Source organism: Sceloporus undulatus, chromosome 6 (assembly GCF_019175285.1).
Source record: "Sceloporus undulatus isolate JIND9_A2432 ecotype Alabama chromosome 6, SceUnd_v1.1, whole genome shotgun sequence".
Classification (NCBI taxonomy): domain Eukaryota; kingdom Metazoa; phylum Chordata; class Lepidosauria; order Squamata; family Phrynosomatidae; genus Sceloporus; species Sceloporus undulatus.
Window position 1 is genome coordinate 13533609 of NC_056527.1, and position 23584 is coordinate 13557192.

At 40.4% G+C, this 23584-nt stretch overlaps 1 protein-coding gene across 3 annotated transcripts in view; it reads right to left on the reverse strand.

Moving 5' to 3' along the window:
• The window catches only part of NCAPG2 (non-SMC condensin II complex subunit G2), a 59782-nt gene that overhangs the window by 32673 nt on the left and 3525 nt on the right, over window positions 1-23584 (reverse strand). For all 3 annotated transcript variants that reach the window (XR_006104757.1, XM_042476540.1, XM_042476539.1), the window contains exons 2-11: window positions 20718-20823; window positions 20064-20252; window positions 15636-15750; window positions 14204-14364; window positions 13425-13559; window positions 11700-11794; window positions 9359-9428; window positions 8160-8246; window positions 7163-7258; window positions 1907-2032 (exon numbers count right to left, since the gene is read on the reverse strand). Coding sequence is in view for 2 of the 3 variants with exons in the window: in XM_042476540.1 (XP_042332474.1) it covers window positions 1907-2032; window positions 7163-7258; window positions 8160-8246; window positions 9359-9428; window positions 11700-11794; window positions 13425-13559; window positions 14204-14364; window positions 15636-15750; window positions 20064-20252; window positions 20718-20795 (1152 nt within the window). In the remaining variant the exon portion in view is untranslated. The remainder of the gene's footprint in view (window positions 1-1906; window positions 2033-7162; window positions 7259-8159; window positions 8247-9358; window positions 9429-11699; window positions 11795-13424; window positions 13560-14203; window positions 14365-15635; window positions 15751-20063; window positions 20253-20717; window positions 20824-23584) is intronic.

Sequence of the window (23584 nt, forward strand, 5' to 3'; positions counted from 1 at the left end):
ATCCCATTGCCATTGTAGTAATTTAGCTGTCTGTGGGCTTACCTGCTTACCTAAACGATTAAAATACTCCTCATCCTATTTGAATAGAATGTGAACCCATCACAAGTGATTCAGATGTTCAAGTCCCATTAAATACAATGGATAGTAAAACAGCATCGCTTATATAAAATGGCAAAATCAAAGTTTGCTTTTCAGAATTTATATATTTTTGAATACACTCATCCCTCCACATTTGTGCGTTTGACTTTTGCAGATTTGATTATTCACAGATTTGATTAATATGTCCTCTCTAGGATTATCTAGATCCTCCAGCGCAACTACGATCAACTTTAACCAAAAGTCTCACTGAAAGACCTAGAGATTCTTAGAGAGAACACACCACTAGGCATTTGTAGCTCCTACAGCACAGTTCTATGGTCAACATCTGGAAGATGCTGACCACAGAGTTGCACTGGAAGACCTAGAGATTCCTAGAGAGGAGTTATCTCAGGTAAAAACATAGTGTTTTTGTTACAGTGGACCCTCGCCTTACAAGGGGGATCCATTCTGGACCCCCCCCCGCATAAGGCGAATTCCGCCTGTGCTTGAGCCCCATGTGTGGTGGCATGAAGGTGCGCACCCCATTCATCTGAATGGGATGCGCTGCCCCTTCTGCCCACGGGGCTTGAGCACATAAGCTCAAAGCTGCGTATAATGTGGGCGCACTGTATTTGCATTTTTTCCACATTCACGGGGGTCCTGTAACCCCAGTGAATGAGGAGGGACAAATGTATTTTCAAGATGTGGCTGCTTGTATCTGGGGACAAGGAGGGCCGACTGTAATACATTTAAGTGTACACCAGCCCTAGGCGTTCATTATTTAGGTTTTGAACCTAAGGAAGTTACATTCTGTTACTGAAAGAATGGAAAGATCAACATTCACTATTATGCTGGAAATCCTATACAGTGGTACCTCGGGATACGAAATACCCAGGTTACGAATTTTTCAGGATACGAATAAATCCCATAGGGATTTATTGTTTCGGGTTATGAAAGTTTTTTTGGGTTACGAAAAAACTCCGGCGCTGTTTTAAATGGAGCCGCGGCAGAGCCGCGGCTTTTTTCCCCATTAGCGCCTATGGGTTTTCGGCTTACGAAGGCTTTTCGGGTTACGAACGGTGCTGCGGAACGAATTATTTTCGTAACCCGAGGCACCACTGTACAGTGTTATCCAATCCTATAAGGAATTAGGTTATCAGGCTTTTCACTTTCTAAAAAGTTTAATTATGACAAATAGTCTTATGGCCCTTGTGGCATAACCTCTCTGGGACTACAGCCCACTTCATTAAATCCATGCGGTACTAGCTTTCATTAATATTGAAGGGTACAAAGTAAAGCAATATTTCTTGCTTGCAGGAAGAAAAGCTTCTAACTTCTAAGATGTCTAATCCCTTATTTCATGTGCAAGTAAAAATGTCCTCTTGCTTCTGTTAAGGGTTTGTGAAACTTAGGGGCAAAACAGACTGGTATAATATGTCAGCTTAGGGGTGGAATGGGGGGGTACGGCATTTAGATGACACATGTCACGACACCACCTTCAAGCCATGTCACGCTGCCACCCTGACCAAATGGCAGGCAGCACTGCAGTGCTCCAATGGTGCAGTGTTTATACACTGCAGGAGGGCCAAAAAGACGCCGCGGTGATGGAAAGGGCAGCTTTTTTCCACCCCAAAAAGGAGTAGCATTTTACCGCTTCTTTTTGGGCTGGAAAAACACCAGATTGGGGCCATGGCATGTGGTTTCCGCAGCCCAGATCTGGCAATCAGAGGGGTGATGTCAAGCTGCCCCTTTAGGGATGCCTGTACTGGCCCTTAAATAAAACCAGTTTGATGGAAGAGGTTTTTAGAGACAACACAAAAGTACTTACGAAAAGTTCATCAAATTGCCTTTGGATTTCGTTATCAGTATCTTCTCTATTCAAACCAGGATCCAAAATAGGAAATGCATCAACAAACAGTAATGCCGCATTTGATCGAACTTCTGAGTTTCTGGCCTGTTACACAGGAGGGAAAGGGCTCAGATAAGTAACCAAATTCCTCAAGGTCAGAAAAGAAAACCGCAGGCCCAACATTAGCTTTGCTGTGTTTGCCTCATTTCCAGAGGCCACTCCTTAAGAGTGCAGGAAAAAAGAGAGAAGACGCACTGTTACCTCATTACCTGCAAACCAGCAATTTTTGATCCCTTCTCTTTTCAAACTGCATCCTTTCCAGCTAATTGTGATAACAACTTTCTAACTAAAAACTGGAGCCTGAATTTCATTTTTCACCATTATAATTACCAGTAAGTCAATGAGGAAGGGAAAACAATAGGTAGTTGTAAAAACTGAGGGCAAATATTATGGTGAGAAACTTGATAATCATTCAGTAAAAATAAAGATATGATGACACAAAACTGTCATGGAAGAGTACCAGGAATCCTACAAAAAATCTCCCTCCTTGCTGTGATGCACAGACACTGCTGAGGGGTTTGGAATTAGAGGTGAAAAGAGGGAAGATGGAAGGAAGGAAATATAAAAGAACCCCTTTATTCCTTTGCAGGACACAACTGAGGATGAGAGAGAAATGAAGACAACCGGTGGTGTGATAGGCAAAGAGTAAGAGCACAAATGATGTTTTGTTTGGAGCCAAATCAGCAAACAGGCTGTTTTGGTAGAGCGTGCTATTGCACTTTATGAGATCCCAAGGAAACCTCCTTTAGTTTACTTTCCTGCCTGTTACTGGAAATGGGATGATCAACATACCAGAAAGCTGTCCTCCTCTAATACAGGAAAAGTGGATCATTATCAGTTTTAAAAAGGTTTAATGATTACCCTAACTTGCAAAATGTTTTCCCCTGAATATTCCACCAGCCTTCACTGTGGCATCTAAAATTTCTATCCAATAATTTAGTAATCCCCATGCAGCACTGGTCACTACAGCCTCCCTACTACAGCTATACCAACAATCGGCTAATGTGAACCAACTGCCACAGGGGGACTCACATATCTACCTGTACTTTAGTAATCAAACAAGCTTTCAAGTAGACTTCAGAGCTTGAGAATTTATTATTTTGGCAAGGCCTGGAATATTTTGGCAAAGCCTAGAACATTTTGGCAAAGCAGCTAGGACAAGAGCAAACCTTAATTTTGTACATCCAATGATGTTATCTAATAATTGGTTTCAAATTATAGGCATACCTCATTTAATGAAGTAGATGGGTATTCTTTATCAGAAAATTTGGTTCCAGAGGCAGAAATAACAAGAAAAGAATAGGGAAAGGATCCTACACTAAAAAAAGAAAAGCAGTTCAACGTGTTTCAGCAAACGTTCAATTCAAAACAAGTAATATGAATGTGTGAAACTGACCACATCAGATGAGCTTTGCATAGGTAAACAAAAACTTTTAAATTCTTCTAGACATAACCTGAAGGCTTCTTACAAAATGCATCCAAGGATGACTTACTTTCAACAGCCTTCACTATGATGGTTTCCATTTTGAAAGCTAATGACAGCTTTTAAAACATACTAGGAGTTGTTAGTGAGGCAGACCTATCTGCTTTCCCCTTTTCTCTCTGGCTGTTTATACATGCTTCGTAAGGGATGCTGTATGCTTTGCCTGTCGTATGCAGGAACACACCGCTACAGTAGGATCGGCTAGAGCAAAGTCTGATTCTTTCCCAGCTCAAGCCTTATTGTATTTTTTACTGCAGGCACATGGCTGCAACCCAGCACTAAAAGTCTCTGTTTCCCCAGCCCTCCTTCACCATCCTCTCAACAGCAGTGCTCCTGGATAAGGAGGAAAGAGGAGCATGAATTTAAAAGAAATTATAAAAAGATGTTAGTCAGCAGCATTGGTACATTACACACCGCCATTTACTACGCACTCCACATGTCCTAGGATTAGGAAGGGGTGTGCTAGGGTTAGGAAGGGTCTCACCTTCCTAACTGGCCCCGTTCCCAGGACGCACAGAGTGCGTAGTAAATGGCGGCGCCCATCCACACGGGGTGCTGCCATATTTATGTCTCGGACGCACAGCGTCCGGACATGGCGCAGTGGAAGTGACACCGCGAGTGCGCGCCTCCACTTCCGGGGCCAAAAAGGAGCTCCATTTTGGCGCTCCTTTTTAGCTGCGCCGGGAAGCCTCGCGGTCTGGCCACCGGGGCTTCTCGGCGTAGCTAATGACGGTGGTGGCAGACCGCCCGCTTTAGGGCAGTCTGTAACGCACCATTGTTAACGGAAGTATGCCTATATAGAAATTTCAAAACTTCTTAAAAAGAATGGCACCTGTATTTTGTCCTTTTCTGTACAACCATCAGTAAAGGATTCTGCTTATTACAGTAAGCTAGCTGCTTTTATATTTCCAGGCACCCAAAACACGTAACTTCAAAAATGTTTAACAACGGTGCACAAAGTGCTATTTCTTGAGGTTAAGACCTCTCTGCTCTACCACTCCAGCATGAGAGCTCTTGTTTATTTTTCATAAACAGTCCATATTTTTGTGGTTTTGTGCTTTCAAGTTATTTCCAACTTATTGCAACCTAAAGGCAAACCTATCACAGGCTTTTCTTGGAAAGGGTTTGCCTTTCTCTGAGGCTGAATTTGTGTGTCTTGACTAAGGTCACCAAACAGGGTACCTGAGTGGGGATTTGAATCCTGGTCTCCAGTCATAGTCTAGTGCTCAAACTACTATATCACACTGGTTCGTATTTAGCAAGCACCAAAAAGATAATCTCCTCTTTCTTCAATCTGCTTCTGTTTTCTCTTGCTGTGTCCGCCACTTGCATAAGTTTTATATGCAACAGAGTTGCCCCTATCCAGTGGATGGACTGAACACCTTGCATTATTAGCAATGGATCAAGTTTAACACAAACTTAATGACAAAATTTCCTGGTTATTCTGAAAGGATTCGGGAGAAATACAACATAGCAAGTTAACATGGCATTCCTTAACATACTTGCTTGGGAATAGATTGCAGGGAATTCCCTGCTACTTACCTGTGAGTAGACCTGCCTAGGATTGCAATGTTAGACTGAAAATCGAGAAACTTGGTTTTGTGTTACTAAATGAGCCAGTGTGGTGCAGTGACTATAACCCCATACAGACAGGCCAAAATAAAGCTGCTTTGGGTCACTTTGGAGGTATGCTATTTAAATGATGCATGCATCCTAAGAGTCCAGAAGCTGCGCTCCAGTCCTTAGGACTGGATCGTGGCTTTGGCATGGCTTCCTGGCTCTTAGGATACATGCATCATTTAAACAGCATACCTCCAAAGTGACCTGAAGCAGCTTTATTTTGGCCTGTCTGTATGGGGCCTATAACTGCAGAGACCACGTTTCAATTCCCAGCTTCGCCATGAAATCCATTGGTTGACCTTGGGCAAGTCACATCCTCTCAGCCTCAGGGGAAGGTAATAGCAAACCCCTGTGAACACATCTTGCCAAGAAAACCTCATGATAGGTTTGTCTTAGGGTTGCCATAAGTTAGAAAATACTTGAAGGCACACAAAAACAACAACATTTCAGTGTACTATATAGTCTGGGCTTAAAGAGATGAAAATTATGCACCAAGACACTATAACTTCTTCATCAACGTAAGTCAGATTCTATAAACAGGACACATAATCACATGTTTTAGTTCAGATAACATGATTTATTTATTTTTCTATTGCATAATTTAAGTTGCTTCCATAAATCATAAAGAGGAACTGTAAAGTATTCAGGACACAATACTCCCTTCTCCAGTTTTGGGGTTGGCAATGCAGTACTAGCATTGGCCAAATATCTTTGCATTGTTTATTTCTGTTGGCATTGGCAACATTGTTTCAAGAAACAGAATTTTTTTTATTTTCTCAACAAAGAAAGCTGACTTCCTTTTGGAAAAAGGAGAATAGTGATCTTAAAGTTATATTTATGTGATTGTACTACATTTCAGAATCAAGGCACACATACAACTCTGAGTAAAATGGATTTCATGAATGAGTAACAAAGCATCGCTTAAAATGAAGTGATTTGTGAAATTAAGACTTGATGCCAAATAGTCAAGACAGCTTGGCTTCAGAAAAAGCTCCCATAATAAATTTCACAGTGCAAAAACAGTGGCAAAGGACTGCGTACACAATTGCTTTATAATCTCATAACTTGGTAGACCATCATAAAGCTTATTATAAGTGTGCCTTTGACGTATGCATCAAGCTACTCAGTGACACGGCTCACAATGATCAAAGGAATGCAAGATTGATAGAGTCACACTAGGAATATGAGTACAGCACAATCACTCAGTGCACTCTAAATAATGTTACACTTGTGCTGGCCAAATGGATGTAATAAAGTTATTATTATTATAGTAATGTTACCACTGCCATTTAAACTATCCACTGAATAATCACAAAGAAAGGCATATAAAAGTCAGAACCACAAACAGATGCACAGGTAGTGGTCATTTGTGTCCTACTCTGATCCTATAACAGTTTTCCCTTTCTTGCTGCTGTTCGCCTTCAAGTCCTTTCTGACCTATGGCAAACCTATCATGGGGATTTCTTGGCAAATGTCTTCAAGGAGGAGGGAGGAATTTGCCCTTGCCATCCTCTGTGACTGAGAGAGTGTGACTTGTCCAAGTGGGTTTACATGCCTGAACCAGGATTCAAACCCCAATCTTCCAGAGCTATAGTCCAATACTCAAACCACTATACCATGCTAGCTCTTAATCATTCCCTAGATCTAGGTAAAAAGGGAGCACCTGCAGATATATAAAACTTCTAGAAAACTCTGTAATGGTCTCCCAGTGTGTTCATTAGGAGCAGTATAATCATGGGATCTCAGGGCATTTCACTAGTAAAATCAGTTTAAACCGTTTAAAACAATTTAAATTTTTAAAACAAAAAATAATTTAAATTGACAGAAAGCATATTGACAATTTGACTGGAAAAAATGGCTCAAAAAAGTCAAGACAATTTAAAACTACAGACATGTGCATTTTGAACCGGGGGGGGGGGGGGATCAATTAGGCTCCCAAGGAATTAATAATAAGTTATTGAGTTTTTTTAGTGCCAAAATTAAACTAGTTCCTGTACCAACCAGGCTTCTAAGGAGAAGGCATTCCATAATGAAAGTATCTACAATGTGTTACATTACTGAGAAAGAATTACCTTTAGTGCTCTCCAAAGAAGAGGCTGATAAAGTCTGTAGAGAACTTCCTCAACTCCTTGACGGCATTTATTTTGTTTGTGGAAATAGCTCAGCAACTGACAAAACAAAAAGCAAAATAAATGTTATATCATTTCACATGCTATTTAAGAAATGCAGCTCATCAGCAAAATAACCATTTCTATGGTTTGTGTAGGCAAAGAAGACAGTATGTTTATACAAGGGCTGCTTACAAAACGCTGTAGCTCAGTGTAGGTAGCTAAGCCCACAAAAAGTTCTCCATCTCTTCACCCACAATTATTGAAGAGAATCTAAGTATAGATGTTTCAATTAGTTATTGGAAAAGAGCAGCACCATCCATCCATCCACGTGAACTAAGCTCTGAGTGAATGAGGGGGAGATAGGCTTCAGTTTTTTGAAGGGTGACCTAACCATCCCACGTGTCAAACTGTTTTTTTAAAAAAGCTATCTCAAAAACTTTTGCAGGCTGAAATACAAACTCAAACTATGACATTATAATTGTCAAATCATAATGGATTTCCTAATGTCAAGATATTCTTTTTTTCTTTTTTTTAGGAAAAATAACTCATTATTAAATCATTTTTAAATTATGTTTAGAATGTCTAATAAAATTGGGAGGTCCCAGGTTCAGCTCCTTCAGTGAGCCATGAAACTCACTGGGTGACTTTGGGTTAGTTCCAGCGTAAGCTGAACCTACACTACAGGGTTGTTACGAGAATAAAAGCGGGTAAACCATGCAAAATGCCTGGAATTCCCTCGAGGTGAAATAAGAGGTAAACATAACTAAACAATAAAATTTCATTTATCCACTGCACTGGTTTTTCAAGTGGAGGATGTACAAAAACAGGGAATACCAGGGAATCCTCAGTAACACATGAATACATGAGGATTTCTCAGGATACAGGTCAACACAGGAAAGGATTCCAAAATTTAGGAAGTCTGAAAATCACTGTTTCTATGGCAATAATCTACACACACCTCTCGCACTTTGGGGTGCAATGGAGACTTCCTGGGGAGATGAATTGCATGATGCATGAAATCCTGAATGCAGCTATGTTCAATTACCTAAAATCAGAATAAAACACACCCTAGTTAATATACAAAACTCAAAGCAGATGACTCTAGCCCCGTCCTCACTTGCCAGAATACTCCTTTTTGCCACTGAAGTATTTTGGCCCCAAATTCTCCCCTCCTGCTCTCTTTTGCTGCAACTTTTTTGCTCTTGAAGTGAACGCTGGGCAGCTGACTCATCATGCGATCCCCATTTGTCGGCTGGTGCCACTCCTGAGGTCAGAAAGAGATGTCCAGGCATGTTATTAATGCTGAGTGCCTCGTTCTTATCTCACAACAACTTCCACCTGCAGAAATAGCACTGGGCAGCCAAGCTGCTAAAATGTTGTTTTAGGAGGATGCCAGGCCCATAAGTGTGATTAAACACCAACTGAATGGTTTAAACCAGGAGTGGGGATCCTGTGGCCCTCCAGATATCACTGAACTACAACTCCTATGCCATCTCACCTCCGGCTATGCCAGTTAATGCTTCTGGCAGTTGCAATCCAACAATATCCAAAAAGCCAGAAGAGGTCCATTCCTGGCTTATGATGCAGGAGGCTGTTTGATAACATAATTTTTACTGGCTGATTGAGTTTTCCATCTTTTATTCTTCTGATACTTAAAAAAAAAATAAGTTGCTGGTAGCCACCTTGCATTCTGTTAAGGAGATGCAGCATATAAACATTTTTAAAAAGCAAAGAAACCTATTATAAGTAGAATTAGCTGAAGCAACTTCGATTTGCCTTTGTTTGGAGCTAATGCAAAGAGAGCTTTACGCAACTGTTTCTTTTCATAAATAGTCTAGTAAAAATAATGAGTGCCTGTTATCCTGAAAAGTGTTCCACTGTAAAGAAAGGCTATTTGGTCACTGTACTGAAAACATGAATACACACTTTTACATGCTATAATTAGCACTGATATATATTTAAGATTGATTTTTCTGTACAAGTTTATAAAGGAAGACTTTCACCTCACTAGGTATCTGCCAACCCTTACAAGCACATTGATTTCAAGATCAAAAATACACACAGTAGAGAATAAAGACAAATTACCAGTTGCTTTGTAGAACAAAATAAAAATCCTATCTTGAAATGGAAAAGATGTAGCAATTTTAAACAATATACCTCCAGTATCTCCCCTGAAGCTTTCTTCCATGCTCGAAAATAAATTTCAGCAATATGTGTCATCAAGGACCTATGTCAGTATATAACAAGACAATTAGTTAGAAAACAGAAGCTACAAATCAGACATATAAATACCTGTATTTCTTTACTTTTAACAGCCAATCAGACATTTTGTACTTATCCACAAAACAAAATTTCAATTTTAGCAATTGAAAAATAAAATATGAGATCCATTTGTCTTAAATCTCAGTATCTGCTTTCAGTAGTCTACAACCTCTAAACACAGAGGATTCAATTCATTATTGTATTTGTGAATTTCTGCAATGCTCTTATTGTTGGGTAGTCACAGCCAGCATACATGCTAGTACAGAACTGCAGTTATTAAATGCAGTTGGATACAATGGTGGTTTGTTTATGAAGGGTCTTGCAAGAGAACTGTTGGAACCATATTTTCATATAAAGAGACATTTACCTCCCTCACTCAACCTTAGCATGGTCATTTTGATAAGTCCAAACAGGCCATTCATGTAATTTCGCTAAACTAGCAACTTTACGTGAATGCGTTCTGGCCCCACTTCCTTTTCATTCGAAATTAAGAGAATTTCCTCATGTGTGATAAATCATTTGGTGTCCTCACTGAAGTCTTAGCTATTTACATACTCCTGCCCCAAGAGAGAGCTCTGCTTTGGTGCCACAACAAAGTACAATTCCAATAATTCCATAGCACTGAGCCATGGCAGTTAATGTGGTGTCAAACTGCATTATTTCTGCAGTATGGATGCAGCCTAGGCAAAAACAGCAACAAAAACCATGGGTCAATTTAAGTATTGTACCTTAACTTTTATCAAAAAGGGAACTATCCCCTTCTCTTAGTAGAGTGGCGAAAGGTGAGAGCTTAGCCTGGCCCAGGAGAACCTAAAAGCACTGACCCTCTCTAGTCTCTCAGTGCTCCTTTCATGGGAAGCACCACAGAGCTGCTACCACCATCTTTCTTCTACTCAGGCATTTAAAAAGACCAGAAGTAGCACCATGGCAAAGAGTAGAAGGGATCAGTGCTTCTTTTAGGTTATCCTCAAATTTACTAAGCTCTCGTCTTTCACCTTTCTACTCAGAGAAGGGATGGTTTCTTTTCTTTTCTAAGATTTAATACTGTACTTCAGCTTTTAGCAATGAAGGAACCATCTTGGTGGCACAGTGGTTAAATGCCTGTACTGCAGCCAGTCACTCAAAACCATAAGGTTGGGAGTTCAACACTAGCCAGGGCTCAAGCTCAACTCATGCTTGCATCCTTCTGAGGTTGCTAAAATGAGTACCCAGCTTGTTGGGGGCAATTAGCTTACAGTTGTAAACTGCTTAAAGACTGTTTAGTTCAGTATGAAGCAGTATATAAATGAAGTTGCTATTGCTGAAGCTGCTATTCTTCTCTTAGTGGTGACATGGCTTTTTGAATGCCTAGGTGGGAAAATGAGCAGCCTCAAGTTTTGTTGTTGTGTGCCTTCAAGTTGTTTCTGACTTATGGCGACCTTAAGGGGACCCTATCATGAGATTTTCGGGGCAAGATTTCTTCAGAGGTTTGCCATTGTCTTCCCGTGAAGCTGAGAGCATGTGACTTGGCCAGGGTCACCCAGTGGATTTCATGGCTGAGCAGGAAATTGAACCCTGGTCTCCAGAGTCCCAGTCCAACACTCAAACCACTCCCTTGGCTTATTCACAGGTTATATCAAAATCCATACTTTTGGCCCCCAAACGTGGCCTCAGTTTATACATGAGTATATACAGTAGGCTTGTGATTCCTAAGCCAGGCATTGGATTCAGAGATAATGCTAACACTGAGAATCTCCAACAGAACAGGTGTCTTTGGCATGTAGTTACAATACCTCTCTGGATGAAAATCCACCCACCTTTTCAGTGTAGCATCCCACCCAAGCTGGCTATTTCTATGCTGATGGAAAGAAGAGGAGCAGCAAAAATTTGGCCCTTAGATGGATGCGCTGCAACAGGCATTCTCCAACATCTCCTGTGTGTTTTCTGGCAGTCCCTGAGGATGCTGTGTAATCATCCATAGGAAAACAGCTGGATCCTCCTCTCTTTCACCCTCTGCTCTCCATTGATACAGAGGAAGAGGTGTGCATTTGGGTTGTTGCACAGTTGGAACAGAATTCCAACTTCTGCAACAAAAAAGTGGATAGATTCCTGATTACTGAAGCTGCATCTGTTTGGTGGTGGAAGCCATGTATATACTAGCATGCTCATTCATGAACCATAAATAAGGCTTTTCCAGAATTGTGGCTTATCATTTTGTGCAAAAGGCTCTGAGGGCATTGCCTTAATTGAAACATACCTAGGGAAACACTGCAATTGATTTTTCACAGTCCCATGTATCAGTTTAATAAAGTTTACATTCCATGTGAAAAGAAAACTCAGGAATCTTCTTCCCTATAAAAGAAGATACATACAACTAATATCATTCCACAAATAGCCATACTTCCTTTTAAAAAAATTGCAGTAGAATATTTTAACAGCCATATGGCTTGTACTGATATAGTTAGGGCTGAATTCCAGCTTCCTTGGGAATAAACCCCGCAGCATGTACTCAAGGATGTTTATAAAATAGGTGTTACAGCAGAAATATGTATTTAAAACGTCCTGAAAGAAAAGAAAAAAAACAGCACACAGCCTCAAGCAAAGAATATATAAATACCATATATACTCGGCTATAAGTCAAGAAATTTATGCCCCAAAATGGACTCCCAAATCCTTATAGACGAGGCAATACAGTAAAATAGAAAGCAGATGGGAGTAAAAGAGGCTCGTTAGAGGTAGGGTGACCAGGCAAGTCCTTCCCTGAAAGCCCTCCTTCCAGGCTCCAGGCCAAATGCTGCCAAGAGATCTCTCCCGCAGCTGCCGCTTCCTTCTCCCAGGAGGCTCCCCTCTGCCCATTTGGCCACTGGAGCACCATAAAAACCCAGACTGGAGGCAATTACTGGGATCCGGGTTCTGGTTTAAAACAGCCCTTTCTTCCTTTTCTTCTTGGTGGCCCCCCTCCCCCCACATTAGATGCCTCTCAAGGTACATCCAAGATGGAGAGGAGGGTCAGGGAGCCAGGGCTACCCCTCCACTCTCCTCTGCACCTTGGACGCCGCTCAGAATGCATCCAAGGTGGGGAGGATCAGGGAGCCAGAGCTAACCCTCCACTCTCCTATCCACTTTGGATGCCTAAGATACATCAAAGATGGGGAAGAGAGTGGAGGGTTAGCTCTGGCTCCCTGACTCTCCTGCCCATCTTGGATATATCTTAAGAGGCATCCAAGGTGGAGGGGAGAGTGGAGGGTTAGCTCTGGCTCCCTGACCCTCCTCTCTACTTGGATGTATTCTGACAGGCATTCAAGGTGGAGGGGAGAGTGGAGGGAGAGCTCTGGCTCCCTGACCCTCCTTCCCACCTTGGATGTACCTCGAGAGGCATCTGATGTGGGGAGAAGGGGGGCCGCCAGGGAGAAAAAGAAGAAGGGGCTGCTTTAAGCCAGAACCCGGATCCCAGTAATTGTCTCCAGTCCGGGAGAGATCTCTTAGCAACATTTAGAGCAACTGGGGCAGAGCTCCCATGTGGAGCCTGGAAGGAGGGCTTTCAGGAGAGGACTCTGCTTGGTCAACCTTCCTCTGGTGAGTCTCTTTTATTAATCCCCCTATGCTCCTAAGTTTTACCTTTGATTTATCCACGGGTCACATCAAATTCCCTGATTTTTGCCCCAAAAGCTGCCCTCAACTTATACACAGGGTCGACTTATACCTGAGTATATGTGGCAAGATAAAACGCAGTTCACTCATGTTGTAGCCAAATGCCACAATTTTTCAAACATTAGCCAAAGATCAGAACCACTTCCTTCAAAGAAATGAACTGAAGGACTGGTAAGTTACTTTGCATTGCTCAGATTCTTGACAATGTGGATAACTTACGAGAAGTCTCAGCTCAGCATTATCACTGCCTCTTTTAAGGGAAGCTCTGCCTCTTTTTGTCATTTACCCACTTTAAAACCATTATTTTAAAAGTTTTTAAAATCTCTCTTACCTCTTCTTTTTTAATATGGCCAACACTCATAAAGCACTGAAGTAACAAATCCTTCACTTTGTTACTCTCCTCTGAATCGTAATCAAAACACAATAAAGCACGATGAAGATGCCACAGACGGATTACATCTGCTCCCTAAGGGAGACACACAATTACATTTTGGTGAGGATTATGATGAGAGGAACATAAATCCAGTCCATTAACAGAATAATATAAACTAATATTGTGATCCAGAACTCATCCATGAATATCTATGTATGAATATAAGAAAAATCTACTAGATGTTGCTGATCCGGTATACTCTGCGATGAGTAGACTGAAGAACCTCAAGGTGAGGATATAAATATTTGGTCCAAGATGTCTGAAAATGCTCTGCTTAAGCAGTAGTAGGTTTACAGTAGGCCCTTGGTATCTACTGGGGTTTGGTTCCAGGTTACTAAAATCCATTATATATAATGGAATAGTAAAATGATGCCTCTTATATAAAAAGGCAAAATCAAGGTTTGCTTTTTGGAATTTAATAAAAATATTTTCAAGCTGTAGATTGTTGAATCCATGGATGGAGACTCCATGGATACAGAGGAGGCAAATTCTAATTCTCTACTCTCATATACCCCTGCCAATATTTTTTTGGCATCTGACTTCACCCAGCTTTAATAAACCTCAGGAATGAATTTTCTATCATAAAAGAGAAGGGAAGACCCCCTTAAACCCCTGTGATCTACAACAAGATGATTTGATTTATAGAACCAATCTAATTCTAACATTTTGAAGCATACCATAACAGTTTTCTTCTCAAGGCTGTTTTTCAGAAACAGGATGAAAGCAGTTTTCCCAAATGGTTCTTTTCCTTCAAGTCCCTTTGTCCACCACTGTTCACACAGGCTCTGGATGGCTCCCAACAAAGGCTTTTCAGTGTCAGGTAAAGCATAAAGAATGCCTACCACAAAATTGAACAAACATATTTAAAGTACAACAACATTTCTGAGACAAAAAAAAGACAGCCACCAATCTGAATGTTCCTCTAGAAAGCTGAATGCCTTCCCTATCCCCAGCTAGCTCAAATACCAGTCACAACACAACTAACATTGGGTAAAATTGTTTTAATATTAAAGTCACTGTGCTAATTCCATAACTATACTGCCATCATTTCTGTTTTCAGATAATACAGCAAGAAGCTACTGAAGTCTGGTACCATATGCATGTTTGCACAATATGATGAACATGAAATATTTGACAAGTACTCATACAATAAAACACTTAATAGTTTTAGACATCCTCTTTTAAGGCGTTCTCAAATGGTGTTCAGGTTTACTTTTCCCATTCTATCTACAGTACTTGTTCCAAGGGCGTGAAAGACTTCAATCAGCATCTGGAGGCAGTTTTGGGACTGAGGAGACCAGGCTTCACTTCCCCACTCAGCCATAAACCCCACTTAGGCAAGACATATGGTCCCCCCATGACTGATGTTTTACAGCTTGAAATATGTATGGTATTATTTTATAAAAACATCCATCAGACACCATTTGATCCTAAAAAGTGGTCTCTCAGTCTCCCCCGTCTTTTTGCATATATATTTTCAATATTTCAAATCCATTTGTTTCTTCAAAAATGCCCACATGAAGAATGTGCACTGATCATCAAGATGTATATGAACATAAAGAACATAGGATGTACGATATTCCAGTTAGCACACTGATTTTAAATTGATTTATAATCTAAAGCCCACATACGACTTTTAAAGGACTTTAAACTTGAAAAGCGTTTTTATGCACATGCTAAAAAGCTACAAACTTTTCAGGAGAAACAGTGTAGGATGATTAAAAAAGAATGGTGAAAAACCAAATAAGAGCAGCATTACTTTTACGCCATTCTTTTTTAATCACCTGGTATATACATCAGTATTTTAGATTTTTTTTAATTTTATGTTACAAGAATCCATGACTCTACTATGAAATAAACAGTTGTCTAGAATATAATACAGTTTTTAAAGATGCACCATAAAGCAAGAGCATCTAGAGAAATTATGGGTTAAAGCATAAAGAATTACCATCACTCTCAGAACTAACATTCTGGTTTTAAATACAGTATCTCCTTTCTCATGCAAAAATATAAAGTTGATTGGCATATAATCAACATACAAAAGACTAAAAAGAAAGAATAAACCCCACCAGTTCATTTCATTATTCTTTTATCACAAAAAGTACGTACCATTTAATATCAGAGCACATTCTAAAAGAGCGTTGGAGTTTATATTTTCATCTACTATGGGTATGGAAGTAGTAACTACAGTTGTCACACCTTGAATCACAGCTGTGGTTTGTTCCTGAAAGTTATCAGGCAACATAGATAAAAAGAAAGAGGTTAATAAAGAGAACATCAGAAACAGATCATATTCAATGAAGCTGAAATTCTAGGCAATAGGATATAATTATTTAGCCACTACTAAAAAAAAAGTCATAGTGCTCTTTGATCCTCTGTCACTGCATACAGAACTGGTTCCTATTCAGTGGTCCTTCCTTCATTGCCTTTTTTAAAGCAAGGAAATAAGGCCAAAAGATAATGTCATATGCTAGACAAGCCCAGGTGTTTTTTTGTGACTTTTGACAAAATAAAATTTAGGTGGAAAGGAGTAGGAAGGGAAAAGAGAGAGGGGTGGGATGGGGAAGAGAAGGGGTTATACAAAAGAGAAGGAAAAGTGCAAAGGCAGACAAGGGAAGCAAAGTGTAAGATTTATTATAATTATTTTTTGGATGCAGAAAAAGAAGAAAGAGTAAGGACAAAGACAGAAACCAAAGACAGGGGAGTTAGAGATGGAAAAGATCGGTGATACAAAGATAGTGTTTGGTCAGCACATAAGTAGGCCAAAAAGTGGTAATAGAAAACAGACCTGGAGAAAACGGGACACACTAGAAGAATTCAGAAATGTATGAAATGTAAAATCTCATTTGTTTCTCAAACAGAAAGAAGATCACCTGTCCTTTTCTACCTCCTTTGCTTGTCTGTACCCTGAAAACAGTTGCCTCAAAGATTTAAGAAACATCCAGGAGTCTTCCCGGATAAAGGATTATACCAGAAGCCATAATGAAAACAAAGTGCCTCTATTAAGCAATACAGTTTATCCATTTTAGAACTTAGAAGAAATAATAATTTAAAAATTAAAACAGTGTTTGCTCCTCTCCTTCAGTACACATCTAGCTAAATTCCACCAGCACATGGGAAGGAAGGAAAGAAGAATCTGTCCAGTGAGAAATGGAACAGTCCCTTCCTCAGGCCTCAGCATCCACTACATACTGAAGAAGGGACAGTCCTTGCAAGTGAACAAATCTGTGGAATCTTGCCATAGAGAAATATTCTGGGACTTCCCTGGCCAGCTCTCTTCAGCACTGCCAATGTGTTTTGTCTCTCCCTCAGTGGGAATCCTACTCAGAAATGTCTGCTGCACAACTCATTCTCTTTATTCCCCATCTCTGGATGGAAGCTAAAGCAGATTATGAAGACATTGAAACAGTTCACGATTTTCCATGTCTTGCCTCAATCATTAATCAGAATGGCGACTGTAGCCAAGAAATCAGAAGAAGACTGTGGCTGCATTTGCATTGCAGGAATCATCTGGTTTAACACCACTTTAACAGCCATGGCTCAACACTATGGAATTCTGGGAATGGTGGTCTGTTGTGGCACCCAAGCTCTCTGACAGGGAAGGCTAAATGTCTCATAAAAGTACAATACCCAGAATTCCACACCACTGAGCAAGTTAAAGTAGTGTCATACTGGATTATTTCTGCAGTGCAGACGCAGACTTGAAAGAGCAGCAATGACGGAATAAGACGAGATCATGAATTATAACGATGTATCACTGAATACTAAAGTCAGGATTGTCCAAGCCATCGTATTCCCCATTTCTATGTATGGTTGTGAAAGCTGGACAGTGAAGAAAGCTGATAGGAAGAAAATAAACTTATTTGAAATGTGGTACTGGAGAAGAGTTCTAGGGATACTGCGGACGGCCAAAAAGACAAACAAATGGGTTCTGGAACAAATGAAGCCTGAACTATCCTTAGCAATAGGAATAAACTGAGACTGTAATACTTTGGCCATACCATGGGAAGACAAGACTCACTGGAGAAAACACTAAGGCTTGTTAAGGTAGAGGGCAGCAAGAAAAGAGGAAAACCACATTCCAAATGGAGAGACTCAATCCAAGAAGCCACGGCTGATCTGCAAGACCTGAGCAGGGCAGCTGATGCCAGGTTAACTTGGAGGTCTCTTATTCATAGGGCTGCCATGAGTTGAAGTTGACTGGACAGCAGTTAACAACAACAGGAAATGATTGGATATGAAGCTAACGTGCTAATTTGCCCTAAAAAAAATCCCAGAGTGGTCAGGGCCCTAAAGCACATTTTTTTTAAAACAATATACAGTATGGCTCTCTGTGTGTGTGTGCTTACAGAGAGAGCAGGAGCGTGTTCATGAGAGCAAGCACAGAAGTCTGCAAACCATGCATGGTGTTATGTACAGTTGAGCCTCCACATTGGTGGCTTTGATTATTTGCAGATTTGATTAATATGTTCTTTCCAGGAATCTCTAAGTCTTCCAAGATAACTCTGTCAGAAATTGACCATAGAGTTGCCCTGAAGGATCTACAAATACCTACAGAAAATACTTCTCTAGGCATTTGTGGGTCCTCCCACATGATTCTATGGTCAACTTCTGGCAAATGTTGACCATAAAGGTGCACTGGAAAACCTGGCGATTCCTAGAAAGGTGTTCTTTCAGGTAAAAAGGATAGCGGTTTTTCATTTGCAGTTTTTCCACGTTCACAGAGATCCTTCACCTTTAACCTCAGAGAATGTGGAGGGACCACTGTACAATCTCCTGAGACGTATCACATTACTTAGGTACCAAGCAAAGAAACTGGTCCAAGAAGCCCCATGTAAGCCACATTAGCTAGGAAGTGAAAAAAATATGTTAATAAGGGAGGCAATTTAGTAAACCCTGCTCTAATGGTCTTTAAAGCTAAAACTGTGGCACAAATCCTTTATGGGGCAGAGATCTGGAGCATACCTAAGGTCCCAGGTCTGGAAGTGCCTCAGAATTATTTTTTAAGGGCATTACTAGGACTTCCTAGGGACACTCTAACTGCTATGATTCGTCTCGAAACCTCTGTTCCAACTTTAGAAAGCCAAATAGATAAAAGGATCTTGTGTTATTGGTTTAAGATCCAAGAGATGCCAACCTCTAGATTACCAAAAAATGTCTTTGGGAACTTCATAATGGATTACCTGTTAATAATTGGGTTCATGGGGCAGCCCAATTAATTACTAAGTATGGGCTTTCAATGAGTGAATTGGCAGGGTTAGATTATCCTGCAAGGAAGGTAAAAATAAATAATACAATACAGTATTAGAAGATTTACATACTGTCCATGAATCTCCATATTATAGCCTCAGACAATTTTGTGATCACCAGGATTATTTCGACAACCTCACTTTCGCCCAGTTGCGTCAGGCATTCACAGAACTGAGGCTTAACATGTTTGATTCAGCTAAAAGAGATGGAAGGCTTAAAAAGGTTCCAAAAAGTGAACGGAGATGTATTGTTGGCTGATCCTATTCAGAGGATCTGGTACATTATTTAACCTGTTCCCCTTTGTATAAATGTCCTAGGGAGCGTTTTATTTTACCCTTAATCAATAATAAAATCTTTTCAAACTCTCAAGAACAAGTATTTTACCTTCTTATGGACATAGATAAATATGTGGCCTGGTGCATATCATTGTTTGCTCTTGCTGCTAAAAAGACTAGGAAGAAATACATAGCAGAGATTGCCGTTTCCTGTAATGGGGATAACTTGATCTAAAAGGGTCCAACAGTGAATTTTAACATACAGTGGTACCCCGGGATACGAATGCGCCGCCTTACGAAATTTCCGGGTTACGAAAAAAATCCATTTAAAAAAACTGTTCCGGGTTACGAAGGTTTTTTTGGGTTACGAAAAAATTTTTGGTGCTTTTCGGCGCTATTTCACACGAAATCGCGGCTTTTCCCCATTAGCGCCTATGGCTTTTTCGGCTTACGAAGTATTCCGGGTTACGAAAGCGGCGGCGGAACGAATTAATTTCGTAACCCGGGGTACCACTGTATTCATGTTATCTAAGTTGTCCACAGTTGTTACTGTTAAACTTTTGCTATTTGATACAATTTATTGTATACTGTTTTTACGGAAATTTTATGTGAATTGTATTATTACCTTGATCTTGCAATGGCCATTGGCCAAAAACAATAAAGTATGTATGTATGTATGGTAAAATGAACAGATTTTTAAAAGCTAAGAAACTTTCAGCTATTTTTAAAAACACATATTCCAGAATATGGGGTAAAAAATTAATCAGACTAGATACCATGGCCAAGATCCAACTCTATATTTCTGCTGGCTCCTGCTTCTTCTGGTAGAATTTGCTAGAAAATAAACAACCCTCAACATCATTTACCCTGAAAAACTGCTCTAGAGAACTAGGAAAATGTCTGGTTTTTACCAGCCTAGAGTACTGTGATGGAAGGAAAGGCAAATCCCAATTCCACTGGGGGAAATTTACTAATGGATTTCTGTTTTCAGCTATCTGAAACAAATAATTACCTTTTTAGAGGCCCTTTCAGTTTCCATGTCATCGTCACGGTCTTCACCAGCTCTCTGCCATTCTTCTACTGGATCTTCCACCAAAACGTGAGCTAACATTTGCTTTAATGACTCCCATAATGCTTCTTTCTGTTTCCTTGATAATTCTTGAAGCAGCTCATTCAGGTCAAATGGATCAGCTACAGCTTTCTGTAAAACGATTTCCCCAAATAACATAATGGAATAACCAAATGTTTAATGTCAGACTACAACAATATAAATTTTTCTTCTAACATGCCAGCAATTTCAAACAAATAAAATAAAATGAAAACAGGGTGGAGAAGGTATGGCCAACCAGCTTCATGTGATAATTTGAGGTTCCATGGCACTTCTCAAGTTTTTGGGAGGATATTGGACAAAAATGTCTCTTATGTATCCAAACTTCTGGAGTCTTTTGGTGGCAGCTGGTGAGCAGGGCACAAACCTGCCCAACATATTAATACGTTACACTGTTGTAACGTTCTATCATCTCTGTCCTGCCCTAACCTTTTAACATAAATCATTGGAATCTGGTTATTTAATAAAGCTGAAACTTGTCTGGCAGCCACCTCCACCCAGAAAATTGGCACTCGTAGTGTGATGCCATATGAACCACAGACAGATTTATTTACTTACATGAAGCTGGATGTAATGCAAGAACTCATCAGTGGCACCATTAAGTACAGCTTTTAGAAAAGCCTCGCGTTTTGTCATGTTGTATTATTTTATAATTCACAAGAGTCTGAAAGAAAAACGTAGTAACAGGAAAATCAATGTAATAATATAACAGCAATTCAGACAGTTTAACTTTATAGTAGCAGTTAGGTAGACCATATTGCCAGAATATTTTCTTAAAAACAACAACAACAGATAAGGACTTGTATTTCAAATAGAGGCTGAGTCTCCCTTTTCCAAAATCCTGAAATCCAAAATAGTCCAAAACCCAAAACTTTTTTTATGGATGGCTGAGAGAGTGGCACCTTTGCTTTCTGATGGTTCAGTGTACATAACGGTTGAATAAAACTTTGTTTCATGCACAAAATTATTAAAAATAATGTATAAAATTTCCTTCAGGCTATGTGTATATAAAACATAAATGAATTTGTGTTTAGACTTGGGTCCCATCTCCAAGATAACTCATTATGTATGTATTTGGAAATACTGGTATTCCAAAATCCAAAAAAATTGAAAATCCTAAACACGTCTGGTCCCAAGTATTTTGGATAAAAGAGGCTCAACCTGAACAAGTAGAAATTTTGGCTTAGTTAAATCTCTCGTCACTCAAAACAGAACCGTATCCGTAACAGACCATGGTAGCCAGTTTCTCAGTCCATACCAACTTCCAGCTACAACAGCCTATGATGCAGCAATTGTGTACAGACACACCTCAGTTAACAAACACTCTGGCCATGAAGTCCTTTTTTACAATGTCTATACCCACCCAGCCTCATTTCCTCCTCATCCTCTGTCTAGTTGGAAACATTTTTAGCAGCACAAGCATTGGGAAGATGGTAAAGGAGGGCTGGAGAAACACAAACTTTCAATGTTAAATTGCAGCAGTGTGTCTTCAGTACACAAAAGCAATAAATCTTGAGCTGGGACAGAATGGAATTCAACTTTAGACATTCCCACTGTAGTTGTGTGTGTTGCCTACAACAGGACATAAACAGCAGCTACCTCCAGAGTCATCTATCGAGCATGAAAGAACAATAAAACATAGCAAAAAGGGGAAAGCACATAAGTCTGCCTTGGCAGTTACTGTGACATTTTTTTGAAAAGCATAGATGTGTCAGTTTGGCCACCAAAGGGAACTTAAAAGGAAACAGAGGCTTGTGAAAGGGGAGGATGATCCCTTGATGCATTTTGGAAGAAGTCTTCCAAAGGTGTCCAGAAGGTTCAGAAATGTTTCATTTGAGAGGGACATAATAGTGCTTTCTGCTTCTTTGCAAAAGAATCAGTGGTTACAGTAGACTCATAGAATGAGCTACAGAGTAAAGTGCAGATGGACAAATGGCCCCTACCTTTTGCTCCTGTGTGTGTCCATCATACACACTCACATCACACGCACGCACTCACCCCTCCTTTCACTAGAGAACTCTGAAGAATACAATCGCCTGTGTCTTAGCAGTGGCCTTGGAAGAGAACAGGATCAGTCTAGCTAAGTATCTCTTTTGCAGTAGCTAGCTATCTCTGTACATTCCAGGCTCCAAGCAGATGTAATGCCAAGAAGAAAATACTGGACCACTGAGTGAACAGTGAACGCAACCAATCCCTTGTTTAGAAAACAGCCCTCTGCGAAGAGCATAAAAGGGGGGTGGCAAGAAGCCATCAGTGCTGCAGCCTTGGTGACGCCTACTTTGGTGTGCTGCTGCCCTGCGCAGAAAATAAAGCGTTTTTATTCTAGCCAGTTCGGTCTCCTTGACTCTGCTTGTCCTCTGGCAGGCCACGGGCCTTCGGGTTCGTGGGTTTGGGGTCACCCGCTACACATTTACTTATCCAAGTCTTACATGGCTGGGTTGTTCCATCTCACATGTACATATTGGTAGCTTTAGATAAAATGCTCGCTAAAACAAGTTGAACTGCTCTTCTGTTTTGTTCTCTAGGTACATATCCTTATTTCTCTGTTATTTCTCCCATATTTTCTACTGAAGAACTAATGCCCAGGAACACATTGACTTAGTTATTTGAGTTATGGAGTGGTATCTCCTGGGTTTTGGTTCCCGGAGCCTGTGTAGATACCAAAAATCTGTGGATGCTCTTAACCCATTAAATACAATAGCATAGTGAAACGGTGTCCCTTAGGTAAAACAGCAAAATCAAGGTTTGCTTTTTGGAATATATTGGTGTATATGTGTGTGTGTGTGTGTGTGTACACACCCAAGCTGTGGATGGTTGAATACATGGATAAAGTTTTTGTGGACATGGAGGGCTGACTGTACCTATATACAGCTGCCAGGGCACACACAACTAAAATTTAGATCAGATTTTTGCATTCATCTGCAAATTTGATAAGCATGCCCTCTATTCTTTCATCCAAGTCATTGATGTTGAATAGCATGGGCCAAGGCAGGACCCTATGGCACCCCACTGGTCACTTCTCTCCAGGATGAAGATGAGCCATTGCTGAGCACCCTTTGGTTTCAGCCGGTCAACCAGCTACAAATCCACCTAACAGTTGCATTGTCCAGCCCAAATTTTATTAGCTTGCTTGCAAGAATAATCCTTCTCCTCTGCTGATGTCTTTTTTACTTGACAGCACCAACTCTCTGCAACTCTTTAGTGGAATTGGCCCACACACTGCTGGCCTTCCACTGACAAGCAAAATAAAACCCTGGCTTTTTCTAAAGGATTTTTCTGCTGGATAATTGGATGTTTCTGCCGGCTGCTGTTTTAATTTGGTAGTGAATCATTGTTCATGTGGCTGTGCTGTCTGGCTTTGTGTTGATGGCAGTGGATATTTCAGGGTTGTTTCTGCCAGTGTCTGTACTTTCTAGGTCATTCTG